General features: G+C 34.3%; 2 protein-coding genes across 2 annotated transcripts; both read right to left on the bottom strand.

The window, feature by feature from the left end:
• Nucleotides 1–880: 880 nt before the first annotated feature.
• On the bottom strand, nucleotides 881–10,102 carry LOTGIDRAFT_172963 (hypothetical protein; the record flags this gene model as incomplete). Its single annotated transcript, XM_009050151.1, has 11 exons — nucleotides 881–1,251; nucleotides 1,350–1,351; nucleotides 2,285–2,404; nucleotides 2,523–2,644; nucleotides 2,790–2,996; nucleotides 3,796–3,951; nucleotides 6,338–6,455; nucleotides 7,951–8,143; nucleotides 8,345–9,125; nucleotides 9,496–9,635; nucleotides 9,955–10,102. The coding sequence occupies 11 exons, from the start codon at nucleotides 10,100–10,102 to the stop codon at nucleotides 881–883; spliced, it is 2,358 nt and encodes a 785-aa protein (XP_009048399.1).
• A 1,120-nt stretch (nucleotides 10,103–11,222) lies between these two features.
• On the bottom strand, nucleotides 11,223–19,071 carry LOTGIDRAFT_200562 (hypothetical protein). Its single transcript, XM_009050150.1, has 11 exons — nucleotides 19,002–19,071; nucleotides 17,769–17,919; nucleotides 17,221–17,332; nucleotides 16,825–16,987; nucleotides 16,552–16,722; nucleotides 14,972–15,071; nucleotides 14,627–14,788; nucleotides 13,239–13,381; nucleotides 12,997–13,117; nucleotides 12,245–12,333; nucleotides 11,223–11,364 (listed from the first exon to the last, which is right to left on the bottom strand). The coding sequence occupies exons 1-11, from the start codon at nucleotides 19,065–19,067 to the stop codon at nucleotides 11,290–11,292; spliced, it is 1,353 nt and encodes a 450-aa protein (XP_009048398.1). The 5' UTR covers nucleotides 19,068–19,071; the 3' UTR covers nucleotides 11,223–11,289.
• Nucleotides 19,072–19,298: the final 227 nt, after the last annotated feature.

Raw genomic sequence — 19,298 nt, 5'->3', positions numbered from 1 at the left:
ACCCTGCAATTGAGGTGAAATTATGTATTATCACACTAAAATTGAGATGGACAATCATTGGTCAACCTTGCCTTAGTCTAGTTAATACCATGTTCTGCTGCCCTGCATTGGTTAGGGTAGACACACATACCACATGGGGTAGGGAAATGTTTGATCCTAAAAATTGTACAGTGGTTCACTATTGCATTGTTAACACTAAGTTTTCTTCAATCAAATTGATCTTTATAAAAATATTTACCAGTATAACTCAAGTTATATGATACAATTTATAAAATTGATGATAAAAATATAAATAAATAATATTAGAATCTTTCCAGCACTTTAACATATCACAGATATACAAAGTCTCTTTAAACTCCGAGTTTCTGTCCTGTCTAATTTAGTGTTTCTGGCCTGTCTATTTCAGAGTTTCTGGCCTGTCTAATTCAGAGTTTCTGTCCTGTATTTTTCAGAGTTTCTGGCCTGTCTAATTCAGAGTTTCTGGTCTGTCTATTTCAGAGTTTCTGGCCTGTCTAATTCAGAGTTTCTGGCCTGTCTATTTCAGAGTTTCTGGCCTGTCTATTTCAGAGTTTCTGGTCTGTCTATTTCAAAGTTTCTGGCCTGTCTAATTCAGAGTTTCTGGCCTGTCTATTTCAGAGTTTCTGGCCTGTCTAATTCAGAGTTTCTGGCCTGTCTAATTCAGAGTTTCTGGCCTGTCTATTTCTGAGTTTCTGGTCTGTCTATTTCAAAGTTTCTGGCCTGTCTAATTCAGAGTTTCTGGCCTGTCTATTTCAGAGTTTCTGGTCTGTCTATTTCAGAGTTTCTGGCCTGTCTATTCCAGAGTTTCTGGCCTGTCTATTTCAGAGTTTCTGGCCTGTCTATTTCAGAGTTTCTGGTCTGTCTATTTCAGAGTTTCTGGGGTTTTCTCTAAAATGTCATCAATGTCGTTTATTAATTTGGAAGTTTTTAAAAGCGCTTGACGGACTGAATTGAAACCGTTGAAAATCTCAGCCTCTTTCTGATGACTAGACTGTTGGAGATTATACGCTGCACTGGAACAATTTCTTGTGGCGTAGGAACTATATTGTGATGGGTAGAGCGAATAACCACTATCACTATAAGCACCACCTAGTGTCAATTGATTGAAATTCTGGGGAAGATAACTAGAATAAGGAGCTGGTTGAAAAGAATCTAGAGAAGGTTTGGTAAGACTATCAGTTGATTGACTTGCTGTACCTGGAAGTTGGTTTAAAACTGTATTTTCTACTATATCTGATTGATAAATTAAGGTAAACAGAATTCAAGTTAAAGGCATTTTTGTGAGATTTTTCTAGCTTATGATGTATATCAGGAACTGTTTTTATTTATACCTCTGAAATTGACTAAAATTCTATGACTGAAGTCACACTGAGTTGAAAGTGACAAGTCTGCAAATCTTGAAGTGATATCAGGTACTGTTATAAAGGATACAGTTAAAACAGTTGATTTTCTTTAGTTCAGACTCCACACAACTGAAAAATAAAACAACCGCTAGTCAACCTGGATATTTCATCAATTTTTAAACAAGCTCCTATATTATCATATCTACTCTATCTCATTGAGAAATATAGACTATAATAAAACTTACAATGTCAATATAAGAAATATAGACTATAATAAAACTTACAATGTCAATATAAGAAATATAGACTATAATAAAACTTACAATGTTAATATAAGAAATATAGACTATAATAAAACTTACAATGTCAATATAAGAAATATAGACTATAATAAAACTTACAATGTCAATATAAGAAATATAGACTATAATAAAACTTACAATGTCAATATAAGAAATATAGACTATAATAAAACTTACAATGTCAATATAAGAAATATAGACTATAATAAAACTTACAATGTCAATATAAGAAATATAGACTATAATAAAACTTACAATGTCAATATAAGAAATATAGACTATAATAAAACTTACAATGTTAATATAAGAAATATAGACTATAATAAAACTTACAATGTCAATATAAGAAATATAGACTATAATAAAACTTACAATGTCAATATAAGAAATATAGACTATAATAATATAGACTATAATAAAACTTACAATGTCAATATAAGAAATATAGACTATAATAAAACTTACAATGTTAATATAAGAAATATAGACTATAATAAAACTTACAATGTTAATATAAGAAATATAGACTATAATAAAACTTACAATGTCAATATAAGAAATATAGACTATAATAAAACTTACAATGTTAATATAAGAAATATAGACTATAATAAAACTTACAATGGTTGAACAGCAGCTGTTGCCATGTTCTGATAAAATTTACCACGATCTTTTGGTAGAGAGTTCACCCACTTCGCCCATTCTTTAGCTGCGCTTATATACCTAAAATTATTAATCTGTCTGGAATAATCGATATATTGGTATGATATATTGCTATACAGGACATCAGTTGTCCTGATGAGGATTGTATATCTGAAATAAGTATCAAGGTATCTCTAAACATTAAGAAATGATTTACCTATCATATATTCCTGGTTTAGTAATATCTACTAGTATATACTGGCCATTAGGTAACAATAATCTACATGATTCACGTCCCATTAACTTGTCAAAACCTGTTACTCTCGGCATCATTTTCTCCTGAAAAATAAACTGAAAACCTAGTAACAGGCTGAGACACGGCATAAAATACTCCTCATAAAAACTCTGACTGAAGTTTTAATGATAAAGACAGGAAATTTTACATATCACAAACTGGACTAATTTGACAAATGTGAAAACGAACCTGAGGAGAGTGGTCTGGCTTGCCGTGTTGATGTAAACAGGAGTGAAGTCGCGTGGAGAAATCACAAACCATATCTAACGCAGTTCTATCTTCAAACACAATCCTGATTCTACCATTGGTGTATGCCATAAACTTCCCTCGACCTGGCACTGTACACTCTTCTAGAATCTCACAGGTTACACGTTCCAACCGTTTACTTTCTTCATGCTGTAAAAAAAACAAACCAGTTCTTTGAATCTTGCAAGCACCATCCATGGCCCTAACATCATATCAAAACTTATAAATAAAATTATAACTGTTTTATTTTCATCCTAAAGTCTGAGTCCTAGCTCTGAGTAAATAAAATCCCCCACTCACCCTCCAACAAGGTAGAGAACAATAAACCCTACTCACCCTCCAACAAGGTAGAGAACAATAAACCCCACTCACTCTTCAACAAGGTAGAGAACAATAAACCCTACTCACCCTCCAACAAGGTAGAGAACAATAAACCCCACTCACCCTCCAAACAAGGTAGAGAACAATAAACCCCTCTCACCCTTCAACAAGGTAGAGAACAATAAACCCTACTCACCCTCCAACAAGGTAGAGAACAATAAACCCTACTCACCCTCCAACCAGGTAGAGAACAATAAACCCTACTCACCCTCCAACAAGGTAGAGAACAATAAATCCCACTCACCCTCCAACAAGGTAGAGAACAATAAATCCCACTCACCCTCCAACAAGGTAGAGAACAATAAACCCTACTCACCCTCCAACAAGGTAGAGAACAATAAACCCTACTCACTCTCCAACAAGGTAGAGAACAATAAACCCTACTCACTCTCCGACAAGGTAGAGAACAATAAACCCTACTCACCCTTCAACAAGGTAGAGAACAATAAACCCTACTCACCCTTCAACAAGGTAGAGAACAATAAACCCTACTCACCCTCCAACAAGGTAGAGAACAATAAACCCTACTCACCCTTCAACAAGGTAGAGAACAATAAACCCTACTCACCCTCCAACAAGGCAGTTCCTCTCGTCGAGTATGTTTATCATTATCTACAGCCTCTTTTAGAAATCGTGAGCCCCGTTGAACTATTTTCTGTATGGAGTAGGTAGAGTTTGGTACTGGAGGTGGAAGGCTTTTTATTGAATAGGATCTCTCTTCCAGCTGAAAACAAACATTGGGTTTAATGAGATAAGGTGTTTGGTGAGACAAAGATATGTGTTTAATCTTATTATTGACAAATCCCTCTAGGTATATAATCTTTAAGGTATATCATTTTTAAATCCAGATCTACCTTGTTGTTTTTAAATCTAGACCTATCTTGTTGTTTTCAAATCTAGACCTATCTTGTTGTTTTTAAATCTAGACCTACCTTGTTTTTAAATCCAGATCTATCTTGTTGTTTTTAAATCTAGACCTACCTTGTTGTTTTTAAATCTAGACCTACCTTGTTGTTTTTAAATCTAGACCTACCTTGTTGTATTTAAATCTAGACCTACCTTGTTGTTTTTAAATCTAGACCTACCTTGTTGTTTTTAAATCTAGACCTATCTTGTTGTTTTTAAATCTAGACCTATCTTGTTGTTTTTAAATCTAGATCTATCTTGTTGTTTTTAAATCTAGACCTACCTTGTTGTTTTTAAATCTAGACCTATCTCGTTGTTTTTAAATCTAGATCTATCTTGTTGTTTTTAAATCTAGATCTATCTTGTTGTTTTTAAATCCAGACCTACTTTGTTGTTTTCAAATCTAGACCTATCTTGTTGTTTTTAAATCCAGACCTATCTTGTTGTTTTTAAATCTAGACCCACCTTGCTGTTTTTAAATCTAGACCTATCTTGTTGTTTTTAAATCCAGACCTATCTTGTTGTTTTTAAATCTAGACCCACCTTGCTGTTTTTAAATCCAGACCTATCTTGTTGTTTTTAAATCTAGACCTACCTTGTTGTTTTTAAATCTAGACCTATCTTGTTGTTTTTAAATCTAGACCTATCTTGTTGTTTTTAAATCTAGACCGACCTTGTTGTTTTTAAATCTAGACCGACCTTGTTGTTTTTAAATCCAGACCTATCTTGTTGTTTTTAAATCTAGACCTACCTTGTTGTTTTTAAATCCAGACCTATTTTGTTGTTTTTAAATCTAGACCCACCTTGTTGTTTTTAAATCTAGACCTATCTTGTTGTTTTTAAATCTAGACCTATCTTGTTGTTTTTAAATCTAGACCTACTTTGTTGTTTTCAAATCTAGACCTATCTTGTTGTATTTAAATCTAGACCTATCTTGTTGTTTTTAAATCCAGACCTATCTTGTTGTTTTTAAATCTACACCCATCTTGTTGTTTTTAAATCTAGACCTACCTTGCTGTTTTTAAATCTACACCCACCTTGTTGTTTTTAAATCTAGACCTACCTTGTTGTTTTTAAATCTACACCCATCTTGTTGTTTTTAAATCTAGACCTACCTTGTTGTATTTAAATCTAGACCTATCTTGTTGTTTTTAAATCCAGACCGACCTTGTTGTTTTTAAATCTAGACCTATCTTGTTGTTTTCAAATCTAGACCTATCTTGTTGTTTTTAAATCTAGATCTATCTTGTTGTTTTTAAATCTAGATCTATCTTGTTGTTTTTAAATCTAGACCTATCTTGTTGTTTTTAAATCTAGACCTATCTTGTTGTATTTAAATCTAGACCTATCTTGTTGTATTTAAATCTAGACCTATCTTGTTGTTTTTAAATCCAGACCTATCTTGTTGTTTTTAAATCTAGACCTACTTTGTTGTTTTCAAATCTAGACCTATCTTGTTGTATTTAAATCCAGACCTACCTTGTTGTTTTTAAATCTAGACCTATCTTGTTGTTTTTAAATCTAGACCTACCTTGTTGTTTTTAAATCTAGACCTACCTTGTTGTTTTTAAATCCAGACCGACCTTGTTGTTTTTAAATCTAGACCTATCTTGTTGTTTTTAAATCTAGACCTATCTTGTTGTTTTTAAATCTAGACCTATCTTGTTGTTTTTAAATCTAGACCTATCTTGTTGTTTTTAAATCTAGAACTTTCTTGTTGTTTTTAAATCTACACCCACCTTGCTGTTTTTAAATCTAGAACTTTCTTGTTTTTAAATCCAGACCTACCTTGTTGTTTTTAAATCTACACCCACCTTGTTGTTTTTAAATCTAGACCTACCTTGTTGTTTTTAAATCTACACCAACCTTGTTGTTTTTAAATCCAGATCTATCTTGTTGTTTTTAAATCTAGATCTATCTTGTTGTTTTTAAATCTAGACCTACCTTGTTGTTTTTAAATCCAGACCTACCTTGTTGTTTTTAAATCTACACCCACCTTGTTGTTTTTAAATCTAGACCTATCTTGTTGTATTTAAATCTAGACCTACCTTGTTGTTTTTAAATCTAGACCTACCTTGTTGTTTTTAAATCTAGACCTACCTTGTTGTTTTTAAATCCAGACCTACCTTGTTGTTTTTAAATCCAGACCTACCTTGTTGTTTTTAAATCTAGATCTACCTTCTTGTTTTTAAATCTAGACCTACCTTGTTGTTTTTAAAGAGAAGATGTTGATAAAATTGTCCCGAGACACCATGAGAATAAATAACACTTCCATCTCCTGGAAACATTTCTACTGTAGTCATTGAGGGCAGGTAAACTAATCTGTAATATAATAATTATAATCAAACTTTCATCCTCTAGGTATCCTCTAGGTTGGCTTACTGATAGCTTTACTATAACCCATTACATCCTCTAGGTTGGCTTCCTGATAGCTTTACTATAACCCTTTACATCCTCTAGGTTGGCTTACTGATAGCTTTACTATAACCCTTTACATCCTCTAGGTTGACTTACTGGTAGCTTTACTATAACCCTTTACATCCTCTAGTTTGGCTTACTGATAGCTTTACTATAACCCTTTACATCCTCTAGGTTGGCTTACTGACAGCTTTTCTATAACCCTTAATATCCTCTAGGTTGGCTTATTGATAGTTTTACTATAACCCTTTACATCCTCTAGGTTGGCTTACTGATAGTTTTACTATAACCCTTTACATCCTCCATGGTTGGGTTACTGATAGCTTTACTATAACCCTTTACATCCTCTAGGTTGGCTTACTGATAGCTTTACTATAACCCTTTACATCCTCTAGGTTGGCTTACTGATAGCTTTGCTATAACCCTTAATATCCTCTAGGTTGGCTTACTGATAGCTTTACTATAACCCTTTACATCCTCTAGGTTGGTTTATATTCTAGGTTGGCTTACTGATAGTTTTACTATAGCCCTTAATATCCTCTAGGTTGGCTTACTGATAGCTTTACTATAACCCTTCACATCCTCTAGGTTGGCTTACTGATAGCTTTACTATAACCCTTTGCATCCTCTAGGTTGGCTTACTGATAGCTTTACTATAACGCTTAATATCCTCTAGGTTGGCTTACTGGTAGCTTTACTATAACCCTTTACATCCTCTAGGTTGGCTTACTGATAGCTTTACTATAACCCTTTACATCCTCTAGGTTGGCTTACTGATAGCTTTACTATAACCCTTTACATCCTCTAGGTTGACTTAATGATAAATTTACTATAACCCTTTACATCCTCTAGGTTGGCTTACTGATAGCTTTACTATAACCCTTTACATCCTCTAGGTTGACTTAATGATAAATTTACTATAACCCTTTACATCCTCTAGGTTGGCTTACTGATAGCTTTACTATAACGCTTAATATCCTCTAGGTTGGCTTACTGGTAGCTTTACTATAACCCTTTACATCCTCTAGGTTGGCTTACTGATAGCTTTACTATAACCCTTTACATCCTCTAGGTTGACTTAATGATAAATTTACTATAACCCTTTACATCCTCTAGGTTGGCTTACTGATAGCTTTACTATAACCCTTTACATCCTCTAGGTTGGCTTACTGATAGTTTTACTATAACCCTTTACATCCTCTAGGTTGGCTTACTGATAGCTTTACTATAACCCTTTACATCCTCTAGGTTGGCTTACTGATAGCTTTTCTATAACCCTTAATATCCTCAAGGTTGGCTTACTGATAGTTTTACTATAACCCTTTACATCCTCTAGGTTGGCTTACTGATAGTTAGCTTTACTACTTTACTGATACTATAAGAAAATAAAATTTCCTACCTAAAAATAACTCCATCAGCCATCACCATCCCTATTCTCCCTGACTGAAAATATTCTTCTTGACCAGTTGACCACCGGTGAAGATGTTGATAGGGACAGGTCAAAGGTTGTGGCAGTGGCAGACAACTCTTTACTACATCCTTGTCATCTAATTTCAAGATGGGTTGTGTTTTTTTATTTAAGCTGTTCAGAACTGAAATAAACAACAAATCAATCTCAATGTACGATGAAAATCTCAAAGACAGCTGAATTACTTAGATCTAACCTCTTGTTTACAGAATTCATTTTACTATTTTAATTACAGGTTCCCATTGTAACTGAGTCATTTGACACAAAAAGATCATTTGGGGTAGGGACATCTGATAGGAATATTCACCGATTATAAACTACTTACCTTTTGGATTTTCAAGCACCTGATTGGCCAGTTTTAATGGATGACTCCAGATGATTGGACACTGACTGGTAGAATAATGTCTCGTAACCCAGGTATAATAGTACCGCACTGAACTCTCTTCTTTATTTTGATTGGATGAATTACTATCAGAACTATTATGGGATGTAAAGGGGTCTGATGACTGTTTGTTTGGTAAACGACAATGTTCTCCAGGAACTAGACTTATATCTACTGTTTCTATAGTACCGTTCAGACCTTCTGAAGATATTCTACTAATACTAGACAACTCATGAAGATTGTTGATAGGTGAATTATCCTGGTTTGATTTAAAAATAGCCGTTGGTCCATATGGCGTCACTATAGGGGTTTCATTAATTGATACTGTTTTATGTTTAGTTGGTGTTGAGACACGCTGAGTATAAACAGGGTCAATTTTAAACTCCGGAGAGCTGCCATTGTCTAATAATGTCAAATCTATATTTGGGGGTGTGGAAGATCGGTGGATGGCATCGTTCTGTTGCTGGAAGCTCTGGACACCTGAAACACTGAAATCAGTTTTTGCTCGAACTAATTTTGGTGAGGTTTTGTCTTTGTGTTTTTTGGGATCCTCGCTAATCTTAGAAAGATAACAAACTGTAAAATCGCGACCGTGTGCTGATAAAACAAGACTAGCGAACTCGTCAACTGACATCAATCTTATACTTCCATCAGGTAATATCTCATATTTCCCTGATTCTAACGTTATATTCCATTTTACTTCTCTTATATTGTTATATAAACCCTGAAATACATAAAATACAGATAGTGAAGAGATCGAGCCAGCATGAATTTCTCCATTAATAGCTTGAAAACAAACCAAAATATCCAAAATTGCATTTCTGTTATGTGTTAGTATTGATTTCAGAATTCTGAATTCAGAATAGGGGTTGTTTGTTTGTTTCAATACTAATCAAGACCTAGTGTTCTTTATACAATAAACATGTATGTGACTCAAGACACAGTAGGCCTGGTGATCCCTGAACCAAACATTTTGAAGTTGCAAGTCAGACATGACTGGTATTTACAGTCAAATCAACAATCAAACAATATAGAGTCCTGGATAGAAGAATTGAAATAGTTAGTATACAATAAAAATAGTTCTTGATGCTTACCGTAATCTCTGATTTGGGAATCAATTCTCGACATAAATAGGGTCGTTCTGAAAATCTATTCCTGAAATCTAGTGCTTGTAAAACTTTCTGTTTATTATTACTGGTGACAAATCTCACTCTCTGCTGAACTCTAGTCACTCCTAAAAATATCAACAAATATTAGTTCAAATTCTTACATGAAATAAGGTAGAAAGGAAAGGGTTTCAGTCAACCAGTGTAAGTCTCACTTAGATATCAGATGATTAACCCTGGGAACTCGAATCAAAATAACTCTAAGTTTCTACTGTATAAGATATCAGATGTGAGTCAGAAAGAGTTGAACTGGTCATCATCTACGAATAACAGGCTTAACAAGATATTTGTCAAATCAGTCTCTAGAACTCAAAAAAATACTAAACACTAAAACTGTGGCAAGTTTCAGGCCATCATTACTCTCTTCTATGATAAACTGGTACCTACCATAGACAGGATGGGAGCCAGAGTCAGGATTGTCAAAATGAATCAAGGTGGAGCCACATGGTGACAGTTGTAATCGGGTTTTATCTGTGTAACGTATCTCTACACTGTCGTTAGAATATAGTACCATCAACGCAGGAACAGACGTCATCTTAATATTTTATACAGGAAATAGCTACTTCAACTGAAAATAGACAGAAATGTAATTCTTTAGATCTGACATTACTGCTTGTAGAATTCCAAGATCTTAAAATTTGATCTATAGAAAATATAAAAAGCTGCCATATTACTTTATTTTTACTTTCAGACGACACTTGTGTACCACAGTCTGTTCTGCCACTGTACAATGAACTACGTCTACAAGCTTATAAAGGTATCCGTCACAGGCCCTTGAAGTTCTGTCAATATTAATAAAATAAGTCCAAGTCATAGCTCAATCAATCCGACGATTTTTGTTGCTAGTGCCTGAGTTGGCCACCTACAGGGTGAACAGGGTTATACAAGTGGACAGCTAGATCAATTTTATTTACAACTCTAGCCTGGACAATGTCATAGTAGCAAGTACTTTAATAAGTAGGTCAAGTGAATGTTAAACAAAGATGGCTTGGTCTGCAAATTAAACGCACCATAACAAATGTAAACATTACAAGTTTGTATCTGGTTTATCGATGTTTTCCTCTTCCCGTCGTTTATCGAATCTGATATGGGTTTTCAACACCGGTCAAACGTCATTAGAAACAACTCATGGATGATAACAAAAAAAAAATTCCTCACCAAGCAGACGAAAAATGCGCCATCTTCTTTCCTTTATCTTTCATTGAACAAGTTTCAACATGACTGACCAATCACAAACAGCGTTGTTAAAGGGACGTAATTCTTCTCAATCAAGTAAAAAAAAAAAGGGAGTTTCCTCCCTTGATTCTCTCCACGGCAATGAGTTTATTAATAAATAAATGGCTTTGCTTATCCCACAGCTGTCTGTATTAAAGAGTTAATGTAGACTATTTTCAAAGTTTTGCTTTCCCCTTCGTTAGCCTGTGAAAGACATTGCTGTGAGATTTGCCAATAATCAGTTGATAATATGTGATTGAAACCAGATTGAAACTTCAAATAACCCTGTATATTCTTTTATTTGTACTTAATCACTAGACCAACTTGGGGTAAAACTGGAGAAGAAATCAATGTTCTTCATGGATTTTTTGATGAGTTGTAAAATATGGAATGTAACTCCAGGCTTTACCAAGAAAAGTAGAAAAAAAACAACACAAAATACTGACACAGGGTTTTATCTTTTGATATATTAATAGTTTTAGAAACAATATTTATAAATTACAGTATTTACAGGGGTAATTCAAAATGAATATGTATTCCATCTTTCCGAGCTGTTTTCACCATTTTTGATACAGTGACTGCCTGAAAGATAGATCAATTCAAAGAATTACAGACTATATTCCAGTGGAGCCTGACAACATTCATCTTTGATTAGAATTCAGTTTAACTGGATACGGACTGAGATAGAATATAGGTTAAACTAAAATCCTTACTTTCAATCTTGGCTAGGGAGAGCCCACTACTATCGTGGTACCAGAAAACACCACAACACCATGGGGTAGGGACCAGAAAACACCACCACACCCTGGGGTAGGGAGCAGAAAACACCAACCACACCCTGGGGTAGGGAGCAGAAAACACCACAACACCATGGGGTAGGGACCAGAAAACACCACCACACCCTGGGGTAGGGACCAGAAAACACCAACCACACCCTGGGGTAGGGAGCAGAAAACACCACCACACTCTGGGGTAGGGACCAGAAAACACCACCACACCATGGGGTAGGGACCACAAAACACCATCACACCCTGGGGTAGGGACCAGAAAACACCACAACACCCTGGGGTAGGGACCACAAAACACCACCACACCATGGGGTAGGGACCAGAAAACACCACCACACATGGGTAGGGACCAGAAAACACCACCACACCATGGGGTAGGGACCAGAAAACACCACAACACCCTGGGGTAGGGCCTACTAGTATTGGGGTACCCTACCCACAAGTGAACCAACCCACAAGTGAACCAACCCACAAGTGAACCTACCCACAAGTGAACCAACCCACAAGTGAACCTACCCACATGTGAACCAACCCACAAGTGAACCTACCCATGAGTGAAACTACCAACAAGTGAACAATCCACGATTAAACCTACCCACAAGTGAACCTACCAACAGTTAACCAACCCATGAGTGAACCCACCCACGAGTGAACCTACCCATGAGTGAACCTACCCGCTTGGCTGCTTCTTCTAAATCATCACAGTGTAAAATTTTTAAATTACTGGCTGCTATCAGGGCCTTGGCATCATCTACTCTAGTTCCTGAAAATAAACAACAATTCTACAGTGTTGAATGAGTTCCTGAAAATAAACAACAATTCTACAGTGTTGAATGAGTTCCTGAAAATAAACAACAATTCTACAGTGTTGAATGAGTTCCTGAAAATAAACAACAATTCTACAGTGTTGAATGAGTTCCTGAAAATAAACAACTATTCTACAGTGTTGAATGAGTTCCTGAAAATAAACAACAATTCTACAGTGTTGAATGAGTTCCTGAAAATAAACAACAATTCTACAGTGTTGAATGAGTTCCTGAAAATAAACAACTATTCTACAGTGTTGAATGAGTTCCTGAAAATAAACAACAATTCTACAGTGTTGAATGAGTTCCTGAAAATAAACAACTATTCTACAGTGTTGAATGAGTTCCTGAAAATAAACAACAATTCTATAGTGTTGAATGAGTTCCTGAAAATAAACAACAATTCTATAGTGTTGAATGAGTTCCTGAAAATAAACAACAATTCTACAGTGTTGAATGAGTTCCTGAAAATAAACAACTATTCTACAGTGTTGAATGAGTTCCTGAAAATAAACAACTATTCTACAGTGTTGAATGAGGGGAAACGGAGTATTAACAATTTACAATCTTTCAACAATGAAGGAAGATTGATTCATCAAATAGAAGGAATAGAGTGATACCTTGTAGCCGAGCTATAATAGTTCGGTTTAAGTCAAGTTCTTCAGCAGCCTGAATAATTCCCTGAGCTATAACATCACATCTCATAATTCCACCGAAAATATTCACTAAAATTGCATCCACCTATAAATAAAATAGAAATATAAAGTGTTGTAACAGCTAAAAAAAAACACAAGGATTCAAGTATTTTCTAATCTGAAGTTAAATTTGAACTTTGAAAGTAATTTCATGTTTTTTAACTCACATTTGGGTCAGAGGTGATGAGACTAAAAGCTTCTTTAACTTGATCTGACGTGGCCCCGCCTCCGACATCCAGAAAATTGGCAGGGTTTCCTCCGTGTAGTTTTATTATATCCATTGTTGCCATGGCTAAACCAGCGCCATTTACTGAAAATATCAATCAGGTCATTTTACTTGTATAATAACAATAATAATATAACTCTAAACACAACTAGAATTACAATCTCAAAACATTCATTAATTATACTGAAAACAACCCATGTTACCATCTAAACCAATATAATATAGTTACCTAGACAACCAATGTTACCATCTAAACCAATATAATATAGTTACCTAGACAACCAATGTTACCATCTAAACCAATATAATATAGTTACCTAGACAACCAATGTTACCATCTAAACCAGTATAATATAGTTACCTAGACAACCAATGTTACCATCTAAACCAGTATAATATAGTTACCTAGACAACCAATGTTACCATCTAAACCAATATAATATAGTTACCTAGACAACCAATGTTACCATCTAAACCAGTATAATATAGTTACCTAGACAACCAATGTTACCATCTAAACCAGTATAATATAGTTACCTAGACAACCAATGTTACCATCTAAACCAATATAATATAGTTACCTAGACAACCAATGTTACCATCTAAACCAGTATAATATAGTTACCTAGACAACCAATGTTACCATCTAAACCAATATAATATAGTTACCTAGACAACCAATGTTACCATCTAAACCAGTATAATATAGTTACATAGACAACCCATGTTACCATCTAAACCAATATAATATAATTACCTAGACAAACAATGTTACCATCTAAACCAATATAATATAGTTACCTAGACAACCAATGTTACCATCTAAACCAGTATAATATAGTTACCTAGACAATCAATGTTACCATCTAAACCAATATACTATAGTTACCTAGACAACCAATGTTACCATCTAAACCAGTATAATATAGTTACCTAGACAACCAATGTTACCATCTAAACCAGTATAATATAGTTACCTAGACAACCAATGTTACCATCTAAACCAGTATAATATAGTTACCTAGACAACCAATGTTACCATCTAAACCAGTATAATATAGTTACCTAGACAACCAATGTTACCATCTAAACCAATATAATATAGTTACCTAGACAACCAATGTTACTATCTAAACCAATATACTATAGTTACCTAGACAACCAATGTTACCATCTAAACCAGTATACTATAGTTACCTAGACAACCAATGTTACCATCTAAACCAGTATAATATAGTTAGCTAGACAATCAATGTTACCATCTAAACCAGTATAATATAGTTACCTAGACAACCAATGTTACCATCTAAACCAGTATAATATAGTTACCTAGACAACCAATGTTACCATCTAAACCAATATAATTCAAATCGGCCTCAGCAGCCTGTTTATCTCGTGGATCCTCTTGAGTCCAATCTTTCATATCAAATATTTTCTTCTGTCTGTAGAAAGCATTGTCATCGAAATTCAATTTACAATCCATACAATAAACTGCAAGAGAAGATATTTTTAATATTACACTAGAATATCTTGTTAAAATTCCGGGTTTTGTTTTGCAGTTCTGATTGTGAGTACTGTGAGTACTTGTTTTATTTATTTACTATATAATTGTTAGGGTTAGGGTTGTCCAAGATATCACTAAAAATATCATATAAACATTCAAAATTTTCTCACCATTTCCATTGGCATCTTCTGACATGGGGTTAATCTCTAACATTGTGGAATCACACTTTAAAAACACATCAGTATATAACTTTAACATAATCTCAGCTGCCTGTAAATATTAATTCACACATACAATCTAACTCTTACCCAGTCTAATCTAAACTATCTAACTCTTACCCAGTCTAATCTAAACTATCTAACTCTTACCCAGTCTAATCTAAACTATCTAACTCTTACCCAGCCCAGTCTAAACTATCTAACTGTTACCCAGCCAAGTCTAAACTATCTAACTCTTACCCAGTCCAGTCTAAACTATCTAACTCTTACCCAGTCTAATCTGAACTATCTAACTCTTACCCAGTCCAGTCTAAACTATCTAACTCTTACCCAGTCTAATCTAAACTATCTAACTCTTACCCAGCCCAGTCTAAACTATCTAACTCTTACCCAGCCCAGTCTAAACTATCTAACTCTTACCCAGTCCAGTCTAAACTATCTAACTCTTACCCAGTCAAGTCTAAACTATCTAACTCTTACCCAGTCCAGTCTAAACTATCTAACTCTTACCCAGTCCAGTCTAAACTATCTAACTGTTACCCAGTCTAGTCTAAACTATCTAACTCTTACCCAGTCCAGTCTAAACTATCTAACTCTTACCCAGTCTAGTCTAAACTATCTAACTCTTACCCAGTCTAGTCTAAACTATCTAGCTCTTACCCAGTCCAGTCTAAACTATCTAACTCTTACCCAGTCCAGTCTAAACTATCTAACTCTTACCCAGTACAGTCTAAACTATCTAACTGTTACCCAGACTAGTCTAAACTATCTAACTCTTACCCAGTCCAGTCTAAACTATCTAACTCTTACCCAGTCCAGTCTAAACTATCTAACTGTTACCCAGTCTAGTCTAAACTATCTAACTCTTACCCAGTCCAGTCTAAACTATCTAACTCTTACCCAGTCTAGTCTAAACTATCTAACTCTTACCCAGTCTAGTCTAAACTATCTAGCTCTTACCCAGTCCAGTCTAAACTATCTAACTCTTACGCAGTCTAGTCTAAACTATCTAACTCTTACCCAGTCCAGTCTAAACTATCTAACTGTTACCCAGTCTAGTCTAAACTATCTAACTCTTACCCAGTCCAGTCTAAACTATCTAACTCTTACCCAGTCCAGTCTAAACTATCTAACTCTTACCCAGTCCAGTCTAAACTATCTAACTCTTACCCAGTCCAGTGTAAAATATGTAACTCTTACCCAGCCCAGTCTTAACTATCTTACTGTTACCCAGTCTAGTCTTAACTATCTAACTGTTACCCAGTCTAGTCTAAACTATCTAACTCTTACCCAGTCTAGTCTAAACTATCTAACTCTTACCCAGTCTAGTCTAAACTATCTAACTGTTACCCAGTCTAGTCTAAACTATCTAACTCTTACCCAGTCTAGTCTAAACTATCTAACTCTTACCCAGTCTAGTCTAAACTATCCAACTCTTACCCAGTCTAATCGAAACTATTTTCAGTAATATTACTGTCGAGAATCGAGACGACAGGGTTACAGATTGTCATCATTATTAGAAGTTTTCTTACCTGATCAATACAGTTATCACTGAATCCCATTTCTTTAGCTAGGAATATAGCTTGGTCTTTATGGATACCTCTTGTGATATCTACCGGTTCTTTGACAATAGCTGTTGGGTTTTCTTGTGCTACTTCTTCTATATTAACACCACCCTGGGAACTCCCTACTAACACTGGTCCCTAAAACATAAATATATAGTTGAACCTCACTGTACTGGTCTTTGGACAATGGGGGAAACTTTGTCTGTATGTATAGATACTATAAATAGACTGTGTACTAACATGATAACTGCGTTCCATGGCGATAGCGAAATAAAACTCTCTTCTGGGATATAACCTTTCAACTACCATGACCTCATTACAGATTCTACCCTCGGCACCTGTTTGTTTCGTGTGTAATTTATGTCCTAACATTTTCCCCGAGATTTCTTTAGCTTCCTCATCACTGAAAATACAAAAAAAAGACTTAAAATTTAAAACATCTTTACATATTTGTACAAAGCCAGAAAAGATTACACAGTATTTATTGTAGAAAATTTACATCAGATGGTAAGATGAAGTCAGGTATCATAAATGACCTGTTAAAAATATTAGTCATCATTGTTATTATCATATCAATATGAAAACAAAACAAAAACGATAACTGATATATTTCAATTAAAATTAGATATCACTCACTTGAAGACAAGTTTTACACCACCCTTTAATCCACTATCCCAGGATCCTTTACCTCGACCTCCCGCCAAAACTTGTGCTTTTAGAACTACATCTGGCGTTTTTGATAATTTTGCTGAAAGAGAAATATAACCACATTAAAAATAGATTTATGTAATATAACCACATTAAATATAGATCTATGAAATATAACCACATTAAATATAGATCTATGAAATATAACCACATTAAATATAGATCTATGAAATATAACCACATTAAATATAGATCTATGAAATATAACCACATTAAATATAGATTTATGTAATATAACCACATTAAATATAGATCTATGAAATATAACCACATTAAATATAGATTTATGAAATATAACCACATTAAATATAGATCTATGAAATATAACCACATTAAATATAGATCTATGAAATATAACCACATTAAATATAGATCTATGAAATATAACCACATTAAATATAGATCTATGAAATATAACCACAAAATTCAACAATTTTCGAAGGATATAACACACAAGTGTAATATATATTATATACCTAATTCTTTAGCATAGTCTTGAACTTGACCAGGAGAACTGGCTACTCGGTAACGAGGAATAGAAACTCCAGCCTCAGACAACAAACCAAAACCAAGATGTTCATGAATTGAAAGATTTCTCTGAGAGGGATTGGATGTTGCACCTAGAATCTGAAAAAAATAACAGAATAAATCACAATCAATGGCAATGATTTTTATTCTGCAAACATACAACCAAAAATAATTTTCAACTTCAACCTTATTTCAACTTCAACCAAACTTATTTCAAACTTCAACCAAACTTATTTCAACTTCAACCAAATCTATTTCAAATTTCAACCAAAACTATTTTCAACGAATCTGGACATCAAGAAACTCTGTCTGAAGAAGTTTATCATATTAAAACTGTATGTAAGATAACCTAATATATATACCGGTAGTTATATTCGTGTTTTTTTTAATCTAATTGAGCTGCACTAGGTAATTACTTTTATCTGTTCTACCAGTTCTTGATGATTCAAGTCATAGGGGCCTTTGCACAATGACCAATACAAAAATTACATGAATATCAATCAAATTCATAACTTACAACCAAGTAAACGTGTCTTAAAATTAACCAAATTTACTAAAAACAACTATAAGATTTGAACGACATAGAAGCGAGGAGCACATATAACAAAAACACAAGACAATATTATGGAATATAACACACTTCTTTAATAAGGTTGGGCACAGAACGTTTCAACACAATATACACATGTCGTCATCAGATGTAGGGGCAAGAGAATGAAACATAACAAAATATATACCAACAAGAAACAATATAGAGATTAAGAGGGACAATAGATAAAAGGGGGAAATAACAAGTGATTAAGAGAGACAATAGATAAAAGGCCAAAGGGTATAAACAATGCGAAGTCACCAGCCTCACGTCATCCTTTGTGAAATAGTTAATCAATCCAACACCAAAGTTGGTTTTTTTTTTAAATAGTGAATGGATAAATTTATTTAAAAAATCAAAGCAATTCCATAAATGTGTCGTGTTTCATTAAATAGAGATTTATTGCAAAACAAAAACTACCTCTGACACCGTTTGCTACACAACAACAAACCAAGTTCATACGAATGTCAAAAAGTCAAACAAAAACGGTTGAAAATTAAATTGTCTCTCTCTTGCAACGATTTTTATTTCAATGCATTGGATAGAACACATCAAAATCATCAAAACCGCGAAGTGCAAATGAAAATCTCACCCTAGATGCATTTTGAATTAGTAATTTGTCTGCTTGTCGACCACTTCGAAACAAAACGGACGCCATTTTGATGGTCTGTTAGCTTCCGGTCTAAGAAGAGTTACGTCCCTTCGATCTGATTTTAAAGCGCCAGACCACAGTCATTGACTACAGTAACTACTGAAAAATTGGCGCAGGATATGTAACGGCAGCCGTAGTCGAAAAAAAAAATTCTAATTACAATCTAAACAAGTCAATGAATAGCATTCTTTACCGGCATAGACCACCAGAATAAGTGTTTAATGCGCATGCTCTAAA

Source organism: Lottia gigantea (genome assembly GCF_000327385.1).
Source record: "Lottia gigantea unplaced genomic scaffold LOTGIsca_146, whole genome shotgun sequence".
NCBI classification, from domain to species: domain Eukaryota; kingdom Metazoa; phylum Mollusca; class Gastropoda; family Lottiidae; genus Lottia; species Lottia gigantea.
This window is presented reverse-complemented; position numbering and strand designations above follow the sequence as displayed.

What these genes read in the sequence shown, in the direction of transcription:
- LOTGIDRAFT_200562 (XM_009050150.1), bottom strand. Translation starts at nt 19,067, where the DNA reads ATGGCGTCCGTTTTGTTTCGAAGTGGTCGACAAGCAGACAAATTACTA. An exon ending in AGAAGATGCCAATGGAAATG is followed by an intron (nt 14,789 to 14,971) that starts GTGAGAAAATTT and finishes CTTCTCTTGCAG; the next exon opens with TTTATTGTATGGATTGTAAA. An exon ending in TCATCACCTCTGACCCAAAT is followed by an intron (nt 13,118 to 13,238) that starts GTGAGTTAAAAA and finishes TTTTATTTATAG; the next exon opens with GTGGATGCAATTTTAGTGAA.